This window comes from Dreissena polymorpha, chromosome 6, assembly GCF_020536995.1.
Source record: "Dreissena polymorpha isolate Duluth1 chromosome 6, UMN_Dpol_1.0, whole genome shotgun sequence".
Classification (NCBI taxonomy): domain Eukaryota; kingdom Metazoa; phylum Mollusca; class Bivalvia; order Myida; family Dreissenidae; genus Dreissena; species Dreissena polymorpha.
This window is the reverse complement of record NC_068360.1, coordinates 69,675,139-69,698,520: the sequence shown is the minus strand read 5'-3', so window position 1 is coordinate 69,698,520 and position 23,382 is coordinate 69,675,139. Positions and strand designations below refer to the sequence as shown.

Below are 23,382 nucleotides of genomic sequence, written 5' to 3'. Positions count from 1 at the left end.
ATTAAGAAACAATGTTTGTGTATATATCAGTCAATAAATAATCAATCAAAGAGCTAATACAAAGGTAAAGGTATCAGATTAAAGGTGAATGATCACATTTTGATATATACAAAAAATGATGCGCTCAAAGGAATAAAAGAAAATTATTCACCATTAGAAAAAAGTGTTAATTTATAGCATAAACTCGAAATGACGTGCAGTTTGAGGTCGTAGAAGTTCAACACGTTTAACAAGGTTTTAAATAGAAGAATGACACATTCCGGGCGTGACTTTTCGCATTTCTCGTGAAATAGACAGATTGAGTTTTTCTGTTGATGTTGGATACGCTGCATAAACATTCTCTTTGAGATGATCCCAAAGGAAAAAATCTAAGGAACTGAGATCCGGTGAGTGGGGTGACCAAGGTCGATCTGTCTTCAACGATATCAAGCTTGTGCCAATGGTCTTTTCCAGCTATTGAAAAACACTGTGTGCGGAGCAGCCCCTTCTTGCTGGAACCATACTTTTTTCATATAAATGCATTTGCGACGAAGAGCGGGTAGGAAACTTATGTTTAAAGAGTTTCAAATATCGTTCACTGTTGATGGTCTCGGTATTTCCTTCACTATCTTCGAAAAAGAACGGCCGAATTAAACCTTCGGCGTTAAGAGCAGCCCACACTGTCACTTTCTGAGAATGGCATGATTTTTCTATAAAATGGTAGGCTTAGCGTCTGAACAGTTACGATGATTCTGTTTGTTCAAATGTTGGTCAAGGAGATTAGATTCGTCGCTGAACCGCAGCTTTTGAAGAATATGAACGTGTTCTGTAATCCAAGTGGCAAAGCGAAGACGTTGGTTAACATCACTTTGTTTCAGATGGTGGAGTACCAGAACTCTGTAGGCTGTTAGTTTTAAGTCAAATCTTAAGACTCTGTATACACTGGTGGCACTGGAAGAATGGTTAATGTCAGAAAATACCTTTCGTACCGTCAATTATTCGCTTCAACTGCTCAACATTTTCACTGCTGCGGCTGCGTTTTGGTCTGCCCGTGTTGTTCTTTCGCTGGTCTGATATCCTTCCATACTGCTTAAACCGTTTTAAAACTCTGTGTACTTGTAATCTGGTAATAGGCCTATCCAAAGGATATAGCTTTCGCATTCCTCTAATGATAAAAATTACTAATTTTCTCCCTTAATGTAATTTTATTATGTTTTTACTTTTTTCTGTGGAAAGCGCCATCTTGAAAATGACAACTTCAATACATGCCAAAATCTCTGAAAAGGTCCCTTTAAATGCTTTCAAATAAATGCATGTTTGATTGTTATCAATACATCATATTTAAACTTTAAAATGTCAATATGCAAGTTTGATGTGTTGATAACGGTATACGTATCTTATTCAAGTTATTACTGAACCAACGTATTTTCGTACAGATTCTCGTCGATGCTTGATATATTAATAATAAGCAATCCCAACAGTTTGATATTATAAGGTTTTGGTGATCCATTTCTTGATAAACAACAGCGCTATTATTAGCCTATATCTGTGTTTTTTTTTTATTAAAAAAGCCAGATGCGAAAGTATGCAAGCGTCATATATGGAACTTTTCCTTTGCTACGTGAAACTTGTTCTGCACTTAATTGCAATACAAAGCAAGTATTGATGTTGACATCTATTGCACTTATGCTACCGACGATATCATTTGTAATGCCGAATATTATTTTCCAAACAGGTAAATACAAATCAAACAGAGATATAATCCATGGGTAAATACACATATATAAGTCGTATGATAAGTAAAGCAAACGGGCTTACCAAGTTGCAAAATCCAAAAAACAGTTATGATAAGTGGTCCATGTTTCATTTAGAAACTAGACAATATAATTCATGCCTAAAGCGAAAGATAAGTTCTACGACAATCTAAGCAGAAAAAGTAAACTAAGAAGTACTTCATGTATTGATGGTGGAAAATGCTTAACTCATGTATCAATAAACATAATATAACATCGCTGTGACTGATTGTTTGAAAAGGCGAACATTCTAAAAAAATAGTTCAAAGTAAATCAATTAGAAACATTGCTAACGTAGGTTCCCAGGATCTCACGCATGTACCAATTACTAACTCGCTAAAGAATGTTATTATGTGACCTTCTTATGTCAATCATCAGGGTGCAGGATCAAATGGGTTTTGAATGGGGGTTTACGCACGGGGAAGAGAGAATGTAAACGCACCATTCATAACTTTATTTTTGCACATATCTCAAGTTATTGGAATATATTTGCAAAGATATTTAGTGCATACAAGACAGTTGTCTGTCGATCTCTAAAAATTAAAAAATAAATAATTTAATACGTCTGAAATTGGTGCCAAAAGTTCACGTTGCATGCTGCATAACTGCTCTACACACCGACTGTTTGGCAAAGAACACATGCTTATTAAACCATTAATATGTATTTCACATTGCCATACAAACTGTGTTTTATGCACAAGTTAATATTATTAAGAAAATTGATATAAAACGTTATTTGAAAAAAACACCTCTCACCCGTGTGTTTACATCCATTAAAGTTCAATTTGTGAACCCCACACAGTCACGTGATAATGCACACTGTCATGTCCTTAAGTCAATCTTAGTTTGCACAGCATGACCTTACGGTATAAGTAACCATATATTGAAAGAATTTCGAGCTGAACTATCCACTTCTTAATTTGACTTCTAAGCCGGTATCACTGCAGTTCAAAAGTACTGAGTTACTAACTGAGTAGCTGTTGTAGTCGAATGATAGCTTAAGGTTTTCTTTGTGAATTAATTAATAATTCCTACTAAGAATGTATTGAAATAGTACATCTATGTCACTAGACTTTGGAACAAGATAATGACTCAATTACCATACATGTGTTATGCTCCATATGACATTATAATAAACAAACAATTTTATCAGATAAGCCGATTGAAAATCATAAATTTAATTTATGTTTTATGGACATTAAGGTCAATATTTTAAAAGAACCATGAAATGTCAAGTGACGTTTAACATTGTAAAAATGCATAAGTTGTATCTATTGATAAGAATTTTATAACATATAGTGGAAATATGTAACATAATTAATAATACTTAAATAAATTTATACACATATTCAAAGAACAACGAGTTTCGGAGTGCATCATGCGTTTTTGTGTAAACCATTCAAAGAAAGTTTGAGTCTATATTTTCTTGTTTTTTTCAAAAAGCGAAAAAAGCAGTAAACAGTGAAAAGCAAATTCTAAAATAAAATATAATCAAAGTCACATCTCTATGTCATGACTAGATATGCGATTATTTTTTTTTATTAATGTATGCCTCTAATGTCGACGTTTCTTTGTACCTTGATACACATAGATCTAAGTTAGACTTGAAAATACGTGCAAGTTATAATAAGATTAGTTCAATGTAATGGTTTTATTTCAAATAATAACTTACTGGATTGTATATTTCTTGTTTAGAATATTGTATTATACTTTCCATTTTACATTAATGTCTGAAAAATATTTATTTCAGTGAGGAATGTTTTGAAACATATTTGTATCTATTAGCTCAGTTCAGAAATTCTTTCAAACAATTTAAGCGATCGATATATACTTTAAAGTTAAAGTTTACAAACCGCGACGTTCTACAGACAACGGAAAGAGGCAATAACACTAAATCTTCAATAACATGATATTCTGGTTGGAAATGTGCTCGAAAATCAGAATCCCATAATTCATACCATACATTATATACAATAGTAAGTTACACTAAAATGTATATATAATATCTCCGTCCGAGGTATCCTGCTTAGTCAGTAAATCATTTCTAACAATCGCAAATTTTACCCTTCTGAACAGTAACATTAACATCAGTTACCATTATTATAAGTATTGGTAACTTGACATTTACTTCTGAAAATATTTTCTACTATCGTTTACACATTGTAAGCTGAGGACCTGCAAACAATAAATTTACTTACGGAGCGACAGGCTTGTGTCTCGTTAATACGCTCCACCACTCTGATTAGCAAACCGAAACTAACTTGAGGCATTCTGGCCGCTCTAATTTATACAACATAAGCCCGCCCACATTCAACTGCATTGGTTCTTAATATGCAAGGCGTGGTTATGGATCAAAGATCAAGTAAAACAGCTCATTCACCACAGTTCAAATACAATTATTTTACAAAAAAGATAACAGCCCTTTAAACTATCAGCAGTTCGTCTCGTTTAACAATCGCATTAGGTACTAAGTAACTATATTATACTAATGTATGTGGTTAATGGTCTATACAAACAGCCAAGCTTAATTTGCTGTAATTTGCCCTTTTACAACCTTATTGTGGCTTCTTTCTGAAATGCACGACTATGTTGTGAATGTTAAAACTATATGATGCTATATCTCTTAATCTTTTTAATAAAGTCGATATGTAGTTGGTACTCGTTTTTGTTTCATTTCATCGTACTTCAAATAAAACGGTTCTGGTGTATAAGATCATTGAGTTTTTAGACGGTAATACAATTGAAGTGTTTTCTCTTTTGTTCTATTGTATTTATTTTGTGATTAAATGAGGTTACTTTTTATTTACACTGAAACGTTAAATGAATAAATTTGGGCCAAATGTGAGGATTGTGTGTGTAATTATAAAGAGACTATTTAGTTGCTCTTTTTTAATTCAGTTTTACTAGTGTTCAAATTATAAGGCCAATGACACAACACACAATTCAAAAAAACAAAAGAAACACCAACTAAATTATATTTCCATTATATTTACTTTCCTATAGCAATATTATAATATCTATTATATGGTAACATTATTATTATTTTTTTCCTGCAGATGTCCTTTTTCTCAGAAAGCATTTTTTGAAGAATGCTTACAGTTATGAACTTCAAAGGATTGTTTTATAACTGACAAACAGGAAATATAATTTCTTTTTTTCATACATGTAGTGAAGATTAACTTACCACAGCTTTATTCATATTTTGTGTTTATGTTGGTTTGTATTGTGCTGTATTGTGCTGTTTTGTACTGTTTGGGCAATCGGTCACTTGCTTTAAATAAAGGACCAACTAATTGTTTTTAATGAAAATTCAATACTGCTCCAGCAGCTGGAGTTTCACTTCTTTATATTATATGTTGTTTTCTTCTGAATTATACAAGCTAGACCGAGGATTTAACACGGTCGACTGTCAAATAAATGTAATACTGGTATGTGCATATTTTAGTGAGTGTAGAACTATGGTTTTTATCTGCTTCGTATAATTGATTTTTATGGAATGTTCGTGTTACCTTAATTACACGCACACATATCAAGGCGTCTCAAATTAAATAATAATATCGCAAACCTTTTTAATTATAGCGTGAGTTTAATGCGCTATTAAATATAAAACCGCCTATTGCTTGATAATTAGGCGTTTAAATACGGTGACCTAATTTTATTCTTGTGCTTTTGTCATTTACGTGAGAATTGTATAGTTATTTTGTGTGTGTTTCACTTTGATAATTGGTTCCTTGTCATAAATAAAGAACCTTATTGTATCATAACGGCTTTATCTCCTGCTCGTGCAGCTTCACTTTAATTTTATTTTGAAGGGTTTTATTAAATTTAGATGCGAGATTGAATAATTTCACATTTAACGGCAACCGGAAAAACTTTGCGAAACCGAAATTTCGCAAACTTAAGTACCCTTTTTCTTGAAGGTTTGCTTATTTGTGATAAAGTATAAGATAAAAGTCTAACTTGTGATTAATAATTGGTTATTTTTGCTTGTTAAATGCGTTTTCTTCACTATGAACTTTATTTGCAAAGTTGGGGTTCCCATGGGATTTTTGTAATATCCCATGGGATTTTTCATTATCCCATGGGAATTTTGGTTTCTCCCATGGGATTTTTCTCCAGCTTTTTTTATGGGAGAAAAAATCCCATGGGATTTTCAAAAACATAAAACACGTTCGTTTGTGCTTAGTTATCGATTTTAAGCATTGTTAAAGCATTTGTGCTTATTTTCGTTCAATTTACTTTGATAGAAAAAAAATCCCATTTTTTTATGGGAAAAAAAAATCCCATGGGATTTTTTTCTGATTTTTAGAGATTTATTCATGTAACCTTCAGAAACACTACCTTTTAACAAATGATGAGCATTTCTCGCGATTTCAACGCGTTATATCGTGTTTTAAAATAATAAAAAAATCCCATGGGATTTTTTCCCCATGGGATTTTTTGGTCCCATGGGTTTTTTTTTTCCCATGGGATTTTTTTTTCCAATGGGATTTTTTTTAAGGTATAAGTTTCTAAAAGCTATATAATAATAATAATTATAATAATAATAATAATAATAATAATAATAATAATAATAATAATAATAATAATAATAATCATGCTCAATATGATGAATTTGTACTTTTAAGCGACTAACATTTTTATTCGAGCCGATCGTCGAGTCCGAATGGTGAGTATAAGTGCAATTTACCAGTACAAATAAATCTCACTTGTGAAGAGAACGCTACCGTACTATAAAATAATCTTGATAATAAGTCATATCATTTCTCGACAGAAAATGAAAACAGTATCCATATTGATGTCAGCAATGTCCCCTGCTATGATAAATATTGACAAAATGAAAAACCTTGACAATAATTCCGTGTCGAATACGCATTAGATTATAGCAATCAAATTCATATAAGCATTGATAAGATAATTTGCGAAAATGGGTCTTATGTCAAATACGGCAAGCGTAGCTCCATTCCATAATGTTCGGTATTAAGTCACGTCAAGTTTCGTGGTCGAATTATAGCATAATAATCATTTTCACATTACGCGAATCATATGAGTTTCCCTACATATATTGTGTTAAAATTTATGTTACACTAATGTGCGATGATGAAAAGGGGATTTCGGTAATTCTACATTCGCCCGCCTAGTACCGAAATCCCCATATTTACGCCTTAAAGGGTCAATAGGTCATCGGTATGAATGGTTTTTGACTTCACATGAATGTTAAGGTGCAAAAAAATGATATTAATTTTAATTATTAAGCACTCTTGACAGCATTAAGTTGCCTCTCAGTGGGGATTTCGGTAAATCTACACTAGAACTTAAACGCGCGCCGGTACCGAAATCCTGCTGTACAAACCTTCAAGTGTCAACAAAATTATTATAGTGTTTTTTTTTCATTAGCAACCAGTGACATGTATTATCTCCCATTCGGTTACTTCTTTTGGAAAATAATTAGCGGGGATTTCGTTACTGCTACATTCGTACGCCCAGAGCCGAAATCACCCATGTTTACGCCAATCCCCCATATTACGCCTTAAAGGGTCTATATGTCATTATGTTTGGGTTTTGGCTTTGCATTAATGTTGATTTGTACACAATCATATTAGTGTTAATCATTTAAACACTCTTATCAGAATATTTTTTCCATTATTAAATAGTTTATTAATGTGAAAAATGTGTAAACGAATGTAAAAAAGGTAAAATGTACATTTAAAACATTGGTTACACAAAAGTATATGTAAATATAAAATGACATAGTAATAATAAGTCTTCAGAAAGTATTTTCCAAACAAATCTGATGAAACAAATGATATCGTACTACCTTATTTACAATATGCTATACACTTTTGCAATTTAGTTATCAATGTTTAATCAAAGCATAAATCAGGATAATATGTTGCCTCTTAGCGGGGATTTCGGTAATTCTTAACAAGCACATAAACCCGCGCCGGTACCGAAATCCCCGCTGTACAAACCTTCAAGTGTAAAAAAAATACTGATTTAGGTTTAAATAAAGGGAACAATAGTATTTTTGGCCACCAAAAAGCACTTCCGCGTCAACAAAACGATTGAAATTATGTCAGAAACCCAGCTTTTCATTGTATATATTGCAATACACCATCGGCCGCCGAGAGCGGAATACTGCGCTTGGCCGCTAAACAATGTGGATTGCATCAAATTAAATGTCAATTTTCGATTTTATTACAAAAATAAACACTGCCTTTTTATAAATATGTCAAGCACGTACACTTAACAAAAAAATCGATATATCTTTATGTAATGTAGAAAAGTAAAGCGCTTTATATATAACAATGTTTTATAATGTCTCTCTGGTTGAGAAAAAAAACTAAACAAAACCATGTAGAACATATATGTTTTCATAATTAAAAAAAAATATTTAATGATGCACGTGATGTTTTATAATTGATATAAGTTCACATGTCATTGAACGAGTTAAGGGAGAGATGCGAATTAAATTACACATAATTAAAAAATGATACTATACTGTCAGCTTGATTTATAAATTGTGTTCCATCGCGCCAATATATTCATTGTTCCATGAAATTGTGTATAAAAGCAAAACGATTGAAATTATGTCAGAAATCCTGCTTTTCACATGAAATGATCTTTAACACTTTATTTATTCCAATCAGGTAATTAATAATAATAGGGGAAGTCTATACTGTGTATTAGAAACTTGTTGTGGTGATCCCTATCTTATCCGCGCAATACACATCCACCTGGCTACTGTACAGAAAAAATTAGATTTACTTCCAAAATAACTGATTTCATTAATTGCTAACTTGTTGTCTACATTTTAAATTAACAACGATAATGGATCAACATCACCGTTGCACAATTATTAAGTTCACAGTAATCTGTACTTTAAATAGATAGCCTAATTAAAGACGGTGCTAATAAAGAACAAAGCGTGAATGTAGATATTAAGAAATTAGATCCTTTTTTGCATGACACTGGCAGTATATCATTTTATCTAATATAAATAAGCCACATTTAAGACATGGATAAAATTAAAATAAGACACATTTGCATCTTTCATTTCTTGAAAAAAAAATAAGCACGCAGTCACATATAAATAAGATACATTGAAGACACAGAAAAAAATAAAGACACATTTGCATCTTTCACTAAATTTTCTTAAAAAAACATGTGAAACTGAAGAAAAACATTTATTACTGACACATTATTCTAAAAGTCGACTGACAACTTAAGTTCAAAGAGGGATTTACAATTAAATAAGATCCATTTTCGCATGATGCTGGTTGTAGAGCAAGCAATACATTTCTTACTGACACATTATTCTAAAAGTCGACAGGCAACATAAATTCAAAGAGGGAACCACAATTAAATAAGATCAATTTTCGCATGATACTGGTTGTATAGCAAGTAGTCACATATTAATTACAGCTTGCATTAGTTGCACTAATTTTGTTAAGTGCGCGTGCTTCTGAACGTTGCGTTAAGCGAGAGTGTTGTCATTTTGTTAATTTTATATTTTGGTATTATGTATGATTATTGCTTGTTTTGAATTTGAAATAAACGCTTTCTGGCAAATAAGCATCGTCTTAATTTTAATACAAATAATGAACATTTGACATACAAAATGTCCAATAACATACCGGCAATAACATTATATATATATGTTAATTTCTGTGCATGTTTATACCGAAATTATAGCCGACATCGGCAGTTAGGGAAATTTAGTGACACACTTTAACACATCAAACATGCATGATAGTTCTTTTTTCATATGATATTCCCCTGGTTGCTTACCGGTGTATTGGTGCAGTTGATAACCCCGCCGGGACTACAGTAGGGTGCTAATACACACGTGTATCGTGTTCAATACAATCGTCTTAATTTTAATACAAATAATGAACATTTGACATACAAAATGTCCAATAACATATCGGCATTAACATTATATATATGTTAATTTCTTTGCATGTTTATACCGAAATTATAGACGACATCGGCAGTTAGGGAAATTTTGTGACACACTTTAACAAATCAAACATGCATGATAGTTCTTTTTTCATATGATATTCCCCTGGTTGCTTACCGGTGTATTGGTGCAGTTGATAACCCCGCCGGGACTACAGTAGGGTGCTAATACACACGTGTATCGTGTTCAATACCCGATCCATGCTACAACGTGTAAGAACGGGAATTTCAATAATTCTACCTTTTTAAGCTTGCGCACCTCTAATGGGCACATATCCAAATATAATTTAATTAAGTATTTTCCTAATCAGCATCATTTCACTAAACTACATGCAAATTTGTAGGTAGCTTTCCATGCTTAAAAAAAAATAAACCGATTTTTTCAAAACCACCCTCACGCTCGGCTTTTGTCCAGTTTATTTTCACCCCTGGGGTATATAAAAGTTCCATAATTCATTCAAATTTCCAAATATGGGCATGCAGTTGGTGTGTACAGATGCAGTAAAGGTGTTTAAAGTTTAAACAAGATGAAATAAGTATTCTTTTACAGACATTTATTTTTTACAAATTTTAATCTATGGAATAGCGCCATGAAATGTAAGTGATTTCAGCCAAGTAAAAATTGGGTCGGTTAAAAACAAAGTGTCATAAAATTCAAAATAGTATAATTTAAGTTATATTTTAAATTAAGTTTTTATAGAAACACTATATACAGCAAAAATACCAAAAAATAGACAGATTTACCGTTTACTTTTTGAAATAAAAATAAAAATGCAACATGCATCATTCGTATTTTCAGCAGTAAATTAATCAATTTAGCCATAACGTTGTTTTAATTTTAAAATTGAAGGATGTGCATACAATTTTCAACATATTTAACAATAAACATAGCTTATGTGCTATATTAAATCAAATTACGTTAGAAAAGAAATAAAACGCGTCGCAAAAAGTATGCGATGTCGGCAGGAATCGAACCTGCGCGGGAAAATCCCAAAAGATTTCAATTTCATCGCCTTACCCACTCGGCCACGACAAGTTTACATCTGTGTAACCTTAAATTAGATATATATAAGTAAACAGGTAAAAAGGCTCGCTCGATCTTTGAAGAAATCGCGAAATCGTAATTTTCAGATGATAATTGGATCAAAGTCAATATTTATAGTGAAAATAATGTAATCTAAATGAATAAGTTAAACATATATCAAAATTCGAAGTTTGAAAAAAATAAAATGCATCTCTCGGAAATAAGCGATCATTGAAGATCGGCAATGGCTTATGTATGAAGTGAAAGGACAGTTGAAAGTTTCCATTTTGCACGTTAATGATTCTGATAATATGGTGACAAAGGCAGCAGTCCTATGTAGTATTGTGTTTGACCGGAGAGTAGCGTGATCTGTGTCGGTGTTGGGCGCTCTGAGGGCGCAATCCGGCTACATAGGTACATAGAAACCTCTTGTGGCTATAGTCCATGGATCGGGTTCGGCAGACAGGGAACATGTAAATTTTTATATGTATGTTTTATATCTTAATTACCTAAACGTATATTTATCCTGGTTACTTATTTACTGAGGTATGAGTTAGTCGCAATGATTGTAGATACGTTGTACTATATTTAGTAAGTATTTGGAGGACGAGTGGCACGGGCACGCGCTTTATTATCACTTATGCAAGGAACGCGTTTTGTTTATATACGTATTTTTGATATTCCGATAGGTTTAAGGGAGGTAACTTATTCAAGTAAAACGCAATATTTTTTGCAATGCCTTTTTATAACTCTTGTTTAATTAATTACATACGAATATACAGCTAAATTTAAGATGATTTTTACCAGAAAAAAAATTCGGAGAAAGATATATTGAGATTTTGATATTCCATAGAATGCGAGTCTCCATATATATTTTCTATTGCAGGGGAGGTAATTTAAATTTTTTAAAGTCTCCGAATTGGTCTTTGTTGTATCTATTTACGTTTATTTTCAAGCTTATGGCGATTAAAAAATTAATTATTATTAGTATATGCTCACGTGGATATTGGTACGGATATATCGTGTTCATATAACTGTTACTACATCCATTTCATTCATCATTCAGGTCGGGCTACACAAATCTCGTGAAGAGGCCAGTAGGACCTGTAAACAAACTCTCATACACACACTCTTCACTCATCGTGGCGCTCTCGCATGTCTGAGGCGATATATAAGATCGATGTCATATATAATACTGTATTCGCTGGTATTTTCGGTTGATATGTTTGATTGCTTAGGACGCAATGAATATAGTGTATTTATATTTAATCGAAGTGAGCTCATTGTTGTTTCTGGCGGTATTCAATTTCTGGTGATAGTTTCGCGATTAAAGACGTCGGTTCTCGGTTAGGTGTGGAATGTTCTTATTTGTTAATGTGCCAAGTGCTTAAAGGCGGTTTATCGCACTTTATTAGTCGGCGTTTCAAGAGAATGGGTAATAAATGCAAATCAGTAGGTGCTTAGAAGACTTAAGTACGGCAAGAACCACAACTCACTCTGCTAGGAACGATTACCACTGCCTGTCTGCAGCAGACGACAAATGATTCTGCTCTAGCAGTGAATGTATATACCAGCTTGTAAACGCCATTGGCCAGTCTAGTGTTTATCATTAAAATATGCACATATTGGCTGCTTTCATGGAAAACGAGGCTTAATGCACGTCAAATAAGATTAGCCTGTGCACAATGATAAGCATATGCAATGCGAACAAGCTAATCAAGGACGACAACAGCGAACAACTAAAGTGCCTTCAGCGCTTTGATTTATAATATAAGTTATGTCCTATGTTATATGGCGTATAGCTACTAATATATGTGTGTATAAAATATGTTAACCGTCTTTATTTTTTAAATAAATGAAATCATACTGAAACTCTACGAATTGAGGATTTACATGTTTTTATGAGCTGTCAAAGATTATTACAAACAACAATTATTATCTTTTTTAATGCAGACACTTTAAAAGACTGTGGGTGCGGACCCAGGATCCTGCGATAAATCAAACGGAAAGGTACTTTAGGTACTTAAGCTACGTTGAAGAAACTCGGACATTGTTGACGCCCTGTCTTCAATAAATACTGTTTTTGAGTGAGGTTAAACTTACAAATGTATTTGTTAGCCAATTGACGTGTATCGTGGTATTTTGAAATTATTTTTAAAATAACTGGGCTAAGCATTGGTTTCGGTAGAAAAGTACTGCAACAATTTCGCTAGATTTGAACACATTTTAACACTCCGCATTATGATATTTTGATTCAATTTTTCATATTTATACCAAGTGAGTTTTCATTTGACCGCCTTGCGGATACAGATCCATTAGCATGTGCTTGTGTATTATAATAACAATTAATGAGTTAATTTACTACTTACAGTATCGTTATTTTCAGCAACATCATCGTTATCAACGTTATCATGATCATCATCATCAACATAATCATCATCATCATCTCATCATCATTCATCATCATCATCATCATCATCATCATCATCATCATCATCATCATCATCATCATCATCATCATCATCATCATCATCATCATCATCATCATCATCATCATCATCATCATCATCATCATCATCATCATCATCATCATCGTCATCGTCATCATCATCGTCATCATCATCATCATCATCATCATCATCATCATCATCATCATCATCATCATCATCGTCGTCGTCGTCGTCGTCGTCGTCGTCGTCGTCGTCGTCGTCGCCCTCGTCCTCGTCCTCGTCCTGCTCCTCCGCCTCCACCGCATCATCAGCAGCAGCATCGTCATCAGCAACAGCAGCAGCATTATCGTCACTATCACCAACAACATCGTTATGGTCGTCATCGTCGTGATCATCATCATCAGTGTCATCATCATCATCATCATCATCGTCATTGTTATCGTCGTTGTTCTCCTCCTCGTCGTCGTCATCGTCATCATCGTCATTCTCATCATGAACAATTTCAACAACCGTAAAACCTATCGCTCAGCTCATTTTTGCAGTGAATTCGGATGTTATATCAAATCTTTTTGATTAATAGAGTTTGCTGCTTAATGTATTAATAACTAAATAATAATGTTGATAATATTGAAAATAAATGGTTTCAATTTTATTTATCCGTTTAAGATGCAGTATTTGACCAAGTCAATTTGTCGCTAAAAGTAGTCATTACACATTCAATCCAAAAAGCGTTACGAGTTGCTATTGAAACTATAATCGCATTCCGATAAAAATGGTGTCTGTATTAGGGCCTGTTTAATTTCTACGCTTAATTGCAATTCATAAAAATATTTTTAAGGGTACCGGTATATCTAGACACACTCTGTTATCCAAACAATCCTTGTGATCATAAACAAATAAACAATGAAATATAAATAAAATTAGATGATAAAAAATGGTATCTTCCTTTTTGCTGTTGCTAGTTATCAACAGAGTAGCAAAACTTTTAAATATAAATTATATTCAATTCATAGCACGCTCAAAGATTTGAAGTTTATCTAAATCTATAAGCACAAACATATTTATGTTTGTTAATACAAAGCTGTAGCAGTTTTCTGATTGCGCTTGAAAAGATGTGATTGTTGTTGTTGCATTAATAGTATCATTAGTTTGTATTTCCAGATTAGGTATTCCACCATACATTTTGTTTTTAATCAGATGTCTTATAATTGGCATTGCAATATTTCAATAACGAGTAATCAACACAATTGACTTTATGTATTTTTAATTGTTTATCCATATTATCATTAACACTTGAGGGAAAAATTAGCTGTGTCATTTTTTTATTTTTTATTTTACTTATGGTTCAGACAACTCTGCTTTTACTATATGCCGTAATAATTATAAGTTTCCGTTCACTTAAAGATATTGTTTTTCGTGTTGGAAAATTTAAATACGAAAAATATTTAGAGACAAGTGTGTTATGTTTCTTTGTCAATTATTTAATTGAAGTAGAAATAATACATCAGTGTACATAATTTTATTGTGTTGTTCCCTTCGTTCTTTACTTTAAAAATGCAACTTAACAGCTTTGCAATCAACTGAAATAATATATAAAAAGTAAAAACAATAAACGTTTGGCTTTCTTAATACGATATCATTTCAAACGCTGTTGGAAGGAACCATTGCTTATTAGAGGTTTACAAGGTAATTTACCCAAGTACGCAAATGTAATGGTCGATTGCCCTTAGGCATGATTCTGTTTTATTACTTTAATCCGGTTGTAAAAATGCATGACCGAAGGGTCATCAGATAAGCAAAAACAGGGTCAAAATCTGATAAAATAGCGCTGTTTAACTGACTGTACGAAAATCCGTATGTCCGAAAATTTAGAATCATGAAAACATAAATATTTTGGCTTAAAAAGGAAATGTAAGAAAATTTAGAATGTAAGAGAAAATACGGTGGTTTTATGGTGTTTAAATCGATTAGAAATAGCAAAACCTAAAGACATTATCTCAAGTGTGATTTTCAAAAGATTTTATATGAATGTACACACACGGTAAAACTAGTCTATTAAAATGAAATACCTTCATTGGTTCTCATGTTTTTAATATTTATTAAACATAGGTATTTGTGAACACTTGTTGTTATATAATATTGAAATGTACACGCATACTGAACATAAAATCATTAGCATAACGGCTAAGTTGGTTTTTACTAAGATTGCAATAGTGTTTGTTTTATTATTATAAATCTTATGAGGATAATTTTGAAAGTATGACACAGAGTATCTGAAGAAGATATATACATAATCACATATGTTGTTGTTGTTGTGGTTATTGTTTCAATATTTTTATGAGTATCATACATTCAATGACGAATAGCTATTAATTTGTCATACAAACACCATAATTATTATTGGATTGCGGATATTAAACAAATCGATTCCCTAGTAACTGATATAACTGATACATTTTTTGAGCGACAATTTGAAACTAAATCTAGTATTATTTAAATTTGATTATTTTAATTGCAGACTTTTTTATTAACCCCAATTATTGTGTACGCAACGTTTCTTTTATTTAAATCGCTGAGTACGAAGCATCAAGCTATTTTTTAATTAATTGACAGTGATCTTTAATGTATGTCATAATATACATTGAAATCAATCTTAATTAAAGCTTGAGCGGTTGGTTTGTAATAAGTTTTGTAAATGTTGCTGTAGGATATGTATGCACAATAAATACTAACGCTCTGGCATATTGTGATGGTTATATGATTATATATTGCACAATGAATATGTGATGATGTTCTTGTGATAATATTGAGGCTATAATAAGTTTTTGAATTAAGCTAGCTAATTTCAAATAAGATACAAACACATCCCAATCCTAAAATTATCAGTAAGTTATAGTATTGTTTGCCTCTAGGCGCATAATTAATTGAAGGTCAGTTTATCTGTTAATCCTCGCCCCATGTGGTGTCCCAGTGGGTACACTGATATTAATACACGATGTATTGGTCCACAATTAAATCTCTTATAAAAACATGTCTCTCAGGTGACTGAAAAATGGCTGTGTAGATACAACAAATACTACTACAACGGAGACTAAGATAACACATGTTACAATTAATTTGTCTTCCTTGCGTTCTTCTTATACGACAAACACTTCTAAAACAAAAAGCAAAAAGCCGCTACTGCTACTGCTTCGGCTACTCTTACTGCTACTGCTACTGCTACTGCTGCCGCTGCCGCTGCCACTGCCACTGCCGCTGCCACTGCCGCTACCAATGCCGCTGCCGCTGCCACTGCCACTGCCGCTGCCACTGCCGCTGCCAGTGCTGCTGCTGCTGCTGCTACTGATAGTGCTACTGCTACTGCCACTGCTACTGCCACTGCTACTGCCACTGCTACTGCCACTGCTACTGCCACTGCTACTGCCACTGCCACTGCCACTGCCGCTGCCACTGCCGCTGCTGCTGTTGCTTCTGATAGTGCTACTGCTACTGCTGCTGCTGCTGCTTCTGCTGCTGTTGCTGCTGCTACTGTTACTGCTACTGATACGGCTACTGATACTGCTACTTCTACTGCTAGTGCTAGTGCTACTGCTACTGCTACTGATTCTGCTACTGCTACTGCTGCTGCTGCTACTGCTGCTGCTGCTGCTACTGCTACTATTGATAATAATTCTCCTTCTACTTCTCTTTCTAATATTGCTAGCGATGCTTCATAATTTATTTTTAAATGTATCATTTTGTTAAAACAGGAAAGGATCTTTTCACGCTTTGGTAAATTGACAAAATTGAAAAAAGTTGTTTCAGATTCGTAAGTTTTCGTTTTAGTTATGATATTTGTGAGGAAACAGTAATACTGAACATTAACCATGCTCTAATATAGCCATTATATGCATCTTTTGACGATTTTAAAACCTAAAAATTATAAAGCGTTGCAACGCGAAACGATTGAATAATTTGGAGAGTTCTGTTTTTGTCGTTAAATTTTGTGAAACTACGAAGATTGCTTATATAAGGTATAAAATACGTCGAGAATGTGTACTCGGCCTAATAGCTCAGTAGGCTTAAGCGTTTATACTACAGGACTCTGCCAGGACTCCATGGGTCACTGGTTCGAAACCTGCTCCGGGCAATGTACATTTCCTTTTTTTAATTTTTTTTCTTGATTTTTTACTGGAGCTTTTATGATCCAATGTTTACATTTATAAATATAAAGCATTTAATGAATAAGTTAAAAAAAATGCCAAAATCTGTGAAAAGGCCCCTTTAAAGGTGTAAAGAATCTAAACTTTTCTGCGATTAAAGTTTTATTTAACTGGATTAGTATAGGCCACATAACAGACGCTATTGTACTTATTTGTACTAAACAACATTTTGTCATAATCAACAGTTTTAACATGCCGCAGTTTCCTTGGAAGTTGACCTTTGATTGGAGTTATGTATAAAACATTAACAAGGTATTTGTTGACAGTTTGTCCTGTCACAATTATATATTAGTTGAGCCAAACGTGTGATAAAGATCCCTTTTGGGGTGGCGATAAATACTATTTATATTGTTCAACAGTGGGAGACTGAGAAAACATATGTTACAATTAATTTGTCTACTTTGCCTGCTTCTTCTTTATATATTTTTCTTGCTAATCGTTTAAGTTTAGTTTTAGTTAAGTAGGTATATCAATTTACATTTTTTGATAGATATTTATTATGATAGTAATAGTATGTTTTATTTGACTTGACATCATTGAACCGGTTTATTCATTGATAAGATCGGGATCTCCACAGGTGTTTAATCTCGATTGTTAGGTGGGGAGAAGGGTCCGAATGATAATGTTGTCGTCGGCTTACGAATCACATTTCACAAGTTTTAGACAAATATGCATACGTTATAAACCTAATTTAAGTATTACATAGATAATAACTTATCTTTATTTTGATGAACTACGTTTAAGGTATAAAACTATAATTATCTATGTGTTGTGTGCCGCATACATACCATCTTGCTTTTTTAAATTTGATCACAACGGTCCGAAGTCATAAACATTCATTATGCATGGTTGCTAAAGCACAGTGTATACTAACTAACCTATGTTTATTGTTGTTTGCTAGGGTTATTATTATTATGTTTTATTTTTTTTTTATTTTGGGGGGGTGGGAGGGCTTTTATAGAAGATTTCAACTAGTCCTTCAATTAACGAAAAAAAATATTGGTATAGGAAATATAAAAGAGTAATAGACAGCTTCATTCATGCTGTTCTATTATGGTGTTTTAACGCATATAATTATGTATGGTTGATGAAGCACATTGTATCTTACCGATGTTTATTGTTGTTTGATGATGATGTTAAGTTGGTGTTGCTGTTGTTGTTAATGATGATGAGGAGGAGGAGGAGGAAGAAGAAGAAGAAGAAGATGATGATGATGATGATGGTGGTGGTGGTAGTAGTGACGACGACGACGATGATGATGATTTTGATTATGATAATGAGATTTGAATTAAATTAATGCGCAAAGATTTTTCTTTTTAGCGGCCAAATGCAGATATCTGCGCTCGGCCGCTGTAAGGGTTATGTAATATTTGCAATCTACATAGGAGTCAATAGCAGATACCAAGCACCATATGCTTATGAGAAACAAAAGCAAAATATTGGCAATCGCTGAAATCTCGAATATGACTTAATCATTTTATTAAATAAAAACCGGTAACTATTTTAAACGGTTATTATATTGCAACAACTTAGCGGTGTTTATCCAAAAGACCATTGTTATAATTACAGGGACGTCAATAGGCCAAACTATTCAGGAAATATGATTTGAGTCGTCAAGGATAGATTTTGAGATCAATGTACGTCCGATGAGATTTAACGGGAGTTGGAGGCGTATGGACAGATTCGTTCGAGTACGCGATCATTTGAGAACAAATTATGTTGAAGCTTTATCGGAATTCCGGAAATTTGCGATCGGTACCGATTTTTCCTGGTTCTTTTTTATTGATTCTGATAAGTTAGCGGCCGGCACGGACATGAATATTAACTGACGAAAACCTCTTCGCTACTTTCCGAAAATCTTCGACATGTTGCAAATATCCGTAATATTCCGCATTGTACTCACCAGAAATTGCAACTAGAAAGACTACAATAAATCAATTAGCTACGGCTCGGGCGGGGATTTACCTTTTATCCCTGTAAGGGACCTAATGCCCCAGACTACCGGCTATTTTTTCCGGAATTCGAACTTGATACACTTGATATCCCTGAATTAAATATTTATATCCGCAATTTTGATCTCTAGAGTGCTGACTGTTAGTATTGTATTTGACTGGAATGACTGTCGATTATGTGTTTTTAAGATTAAAACAAGCTTACGAAGAACTTTGTGTTTGCTTTTTTGTACGCTTTCTTTTAAAAAATGTATTGTCCGCCACGGACGCAACAATTGACCAAATGTACCAGATTGTGGTCTCTTTAAAGTGCTATGTTTTTACTGCCGTGATATCTTTAACAAACTACACATTATTGATCGTGGACGTTTTATACTCTTATTGAATTTGTTTCCCCAAAATATGCTCTTCTATTAGTAGATGTTTAGGTGACGATGTTCTAATTATAGATCTTACACGGCCAAGAAACACTAGATAGGTCTTTGCAAAGAGAGCTGTTGGATATCGTGAATGCGTTCAATGTGGCCTGTTTATTTCAGAAAGCTATGTGCAATGTTTTATGGGGATTTCTATCAAATTGCCAATTGCAAAATTTGATTTAATTCATTCGGACCTACAAGCGGGAAACTTCTTCATTAAAATTCAATGGGCTTTTAAGAAGTTCGTTGAAAGGCCAAATTTGACGTTAAACAGCAACGCCGAAAAAATTGCTACTCAGTCTTATTTATCACTTTTTTTGTAAGATTTACCAGTAGACGTTCTTCAGTGAAATTAAGCAAACACACAGTGCCGACAAATATGGAAGGGTATTTAGGTAAAAATTACATCCTTCTTTGTGACTGTGTCATGATTCTTGATGGTACTTTCAATTAGTATGTAGACACCTTTTCATGCTTGATGACACTTACATCTTGCCTGATGTCCAATGTCTATTTACATTCTGCTTAATGGTATCATGCATGTGTACAGATGCAACATTCTTGTTCGTTAATTGCATGCTGCATATGTGTATGTTGGTTTGTGCAGAGAGACTTGTGCAATAGGCGCAGTGCATAATGAAATCAAATATTAATGCGTTTAATAAATTAACGCGATGGTAAGATGTGAGTTTCACCCAAGCACAAAGCAACATACTATCATGCATGATACAATGATGTCAATTGACAGTCATTCCGAAATGCTACGGAGGACTACGGAAATTTACGGCGTATAACGGAAATTTTATGTTATAGGAGAAGTTGCGCACCTTTGTAAGATATTTGCCACTAAACCGAAATTAACCGCGTGTTTGTAGACTTAACTTTTTTTTGGTTAATGACTAACCATAATTTTTGTACAGTAATTCACCTTCAATAACCAAAGAAAGTCTATGGATATATTTCAATATATGCTACTAATGCATGTATGCAGAGCTCCAGATAAGACGCTTAAAGTCGTAAAAAATTGAATTAAATTTAGTAAAAAAGTAGACTTAAATTCTGTGCGTACGGTTACACATTGGAAAAATAAAATAAGAATTCAAAATGTGTGATCATGCGTAAAACTCAATATCAATGCATATAATGAAAACATTTTATCAATGAGTTCCCACTCGTCTAGGCCCTCATTACAATTATGAAATCAACAGCACTTTAATGTTATTATGAATAACAGACCATCTTTACAACAGTCGAAAAGCCGAACGTTTTCCATTATCTGGTCCTTTTATCGCAAAAAGTCTGCTGTAACCCGGCAATTGTCATTAGCTCTTCTTAGACTATAAACCTAAATGCGGATGTGCCAAAAATTATATTTACCTGAAAAAAAGAATTAATAATAGACTTTAAGGCTGGATTATTATAGAGTGTAAACCAAGATTTTGCTGAAAAAGTTATCTGGAACTTTGCATGTATGTTGAGAGGAAATCGATTACATAATTTCAAATTTACTAGAGTACTTTTATATTGCACCACATAAAATGCTTTAAAACTATAATATTGAAGTGCACATATAAACTTTATTATAGATGGGTAGGTATTTCGTGTCAATCTCTTTCACATATGAAAGAGCTGTTGGTCATGCTGCTTTAAGTACATATAGATGCATGACACAATTTAGATTAAGCAAAATAAAACACTAGGTATTTGCCAAGAGTCAAATATATACGAGCAGTAAGTGCGTAATCGTGCACAGCGAGACTTACTCATGTAGAATTGAAACTCTTATTGCTTTCTTTCGAAATAATTTCATGTGTCCGATCTAATATGCAATATGCCCGGTGTTTTTTTTTGCGGATTAATGTTCCGTTTTAGATCCATAATTAACGAATGCCTCAATATTTTCAAAAACTAACACCGGAATAATGTTCACCGACATTTTTTCATACAGATTGGATATAAATATTATAGAGCTTAACAAAAAATACATTAAGCCCTGTTCTCCCGGCACACGTGCTGGACACACAGGTGGTTAGCGTGTGGCTATGATAATAATTAGTGAAAACATCTTTTTGAATGATAAATAATCATATTAAAACGAAAAATCAAATTTTCTATAAAAAAAAAAATCACTACCGTTTTATGTATAACAAGGTATCCAACTCGAAATCATCCGAAAACGGGGTGCATCATTTTGAGCAGCCATTACTAAATTAATTTTGCAGCGATTTTCATGACCCGGTCTTATTCAACGCAGAAATGAATTTCCTTTTAGGAAATGTATATATATTGTTATATTTCTACACATGCTGGGTCAAATTTTAAGAAATGAAGCTATACATAATTCGCTTGACCCAGTTGTTATCGATATTTATGAATGAAATCTCCAGTTGTAAAGACACAACTCCGCATTGGAGCAATGAAATCACTCTTGTGTTTAAAATGTCAGTTGGTTGAAATGTATGTAAACAAAGGTTTGAAAATGCGCTGGACAGTTAGTTTTGATGCATAATTCTACGGCAAGCACGGTAAGAATGTTTTTTTCATACGTTTTATTGAATTATGGTATCGAGGTTCGTGAACTTTGCAGGGAAAATGCCCATTTCCCCGTGAAGATTTCAGTCATGAATACTGTCTGATCGATCACAGCTGGGTCACGCGAGTTGTGTATCGTGTTATTTTTTAAAAGTTGACCCACGATTTGTAAAAATATTGCAAGACATATACATTTCCAGAAAGGAAATTTATTTCTGCGTTGAATAAGACCAAGATCGTGAAAATCGCTGCAAAATTGATGAAGTAATGGCTGTTTAAAACGATGCATCCCGTTTTCGGATGATTTCGAGTTGGATACATTGTTGAATATATATTTAACTTATTTTTTAAAGAAAAGTTGATTTTTCGTTATAATATGATTACTTATCATTCCAAAATATGTTTTCACTAACTAGTATTACAGCCACACGCTAACCACCTGTAGCTGGACACTTTTAAAAAACACTATACAAATTCAAGTACTTATGCACTTAATTGATTGTAAACAATGACGGTTGAAATCCGTGCGTGGGAATTTTTCTGGTAACCAAGAGCGACGTCAACGTTCATGACAAACCTGTTTATATGACATTTATTTATTGATTTTTTCAAACTTGATTGAAAATTATGTTTTATGATATTTTAATACACGTAGATGAAGTAGTTGTTTTCTCAACGAGGAGTACAATAGTTGTACAGTACTAGACACGAGTACTTGTAACTTTCAGGTTTCTCTGTATACCACAGACATTATATAGTCATAAAATGATAAATATGTGTTTATAGAAATTGTCATTATAGCATGGTAAACAGACTAGAGAAATCTGAAAGTTTCACGCACAGGTCTGTGGCAATGGGGGTTTGGGCTACTTTATAAATATGAGGTCGATATGCAATGCACATCGGTAGATTACGTCTACTGTAATTATTTGGACTAGGGAAGGGCCACAATTCCAACACATCAGCCCCGTTATGTTCTGAATAAAATGCATGTATAATTTCTTGAGTGCCAATTGCATCTTACAAATATCAAAAACATTCACGGCAGTCAATTCATTGTGTAAACTTA

At 33.3% G+C, this 23,382-nt stretch overlaps 2 protein-coding genes across 4 annotated transcripts in view; both read right to left on the bottom strand.

Annotated features, from left to right (window-relative positions):
- The window catches only part of LOC127833333 (uncharacterized), a 333,207-nt gene that overhangs the window by 24,213 nt on the left and 285,612 nt on the right, over positions 1 to 23,382 (bottom strand). The gene's annotated exons all lie outside the window — the stretch shown is intronic.
- Positions 1 to 23,382, bottom strand: part of LOC127833334 (uncharacterized) — a 79,497-nt gene that overhangs the window by 24,213 nt on the left and 31,902 nt on the right. The window contains exon 1 of one of the 2 annotated variants that reach the window (XM_052358511.1): positions 3,971 to 4,317. The exons of the other annotated variant lie outside the window; for it this stretch is intronic. Within the exon in view, the coding sequence (XP_052214471.1) occupies positions 3,971 to 4,042 (72 nt within the window). The 5' untranslated portion in view covers positions 4,043 to 4,317. Of the gene's footprint in view, positions 1 to 3,970; positions 4,318 to 23,382 lie in introns of those variants that run through there. 2 annotated transcript variants of the gene reach the window in all.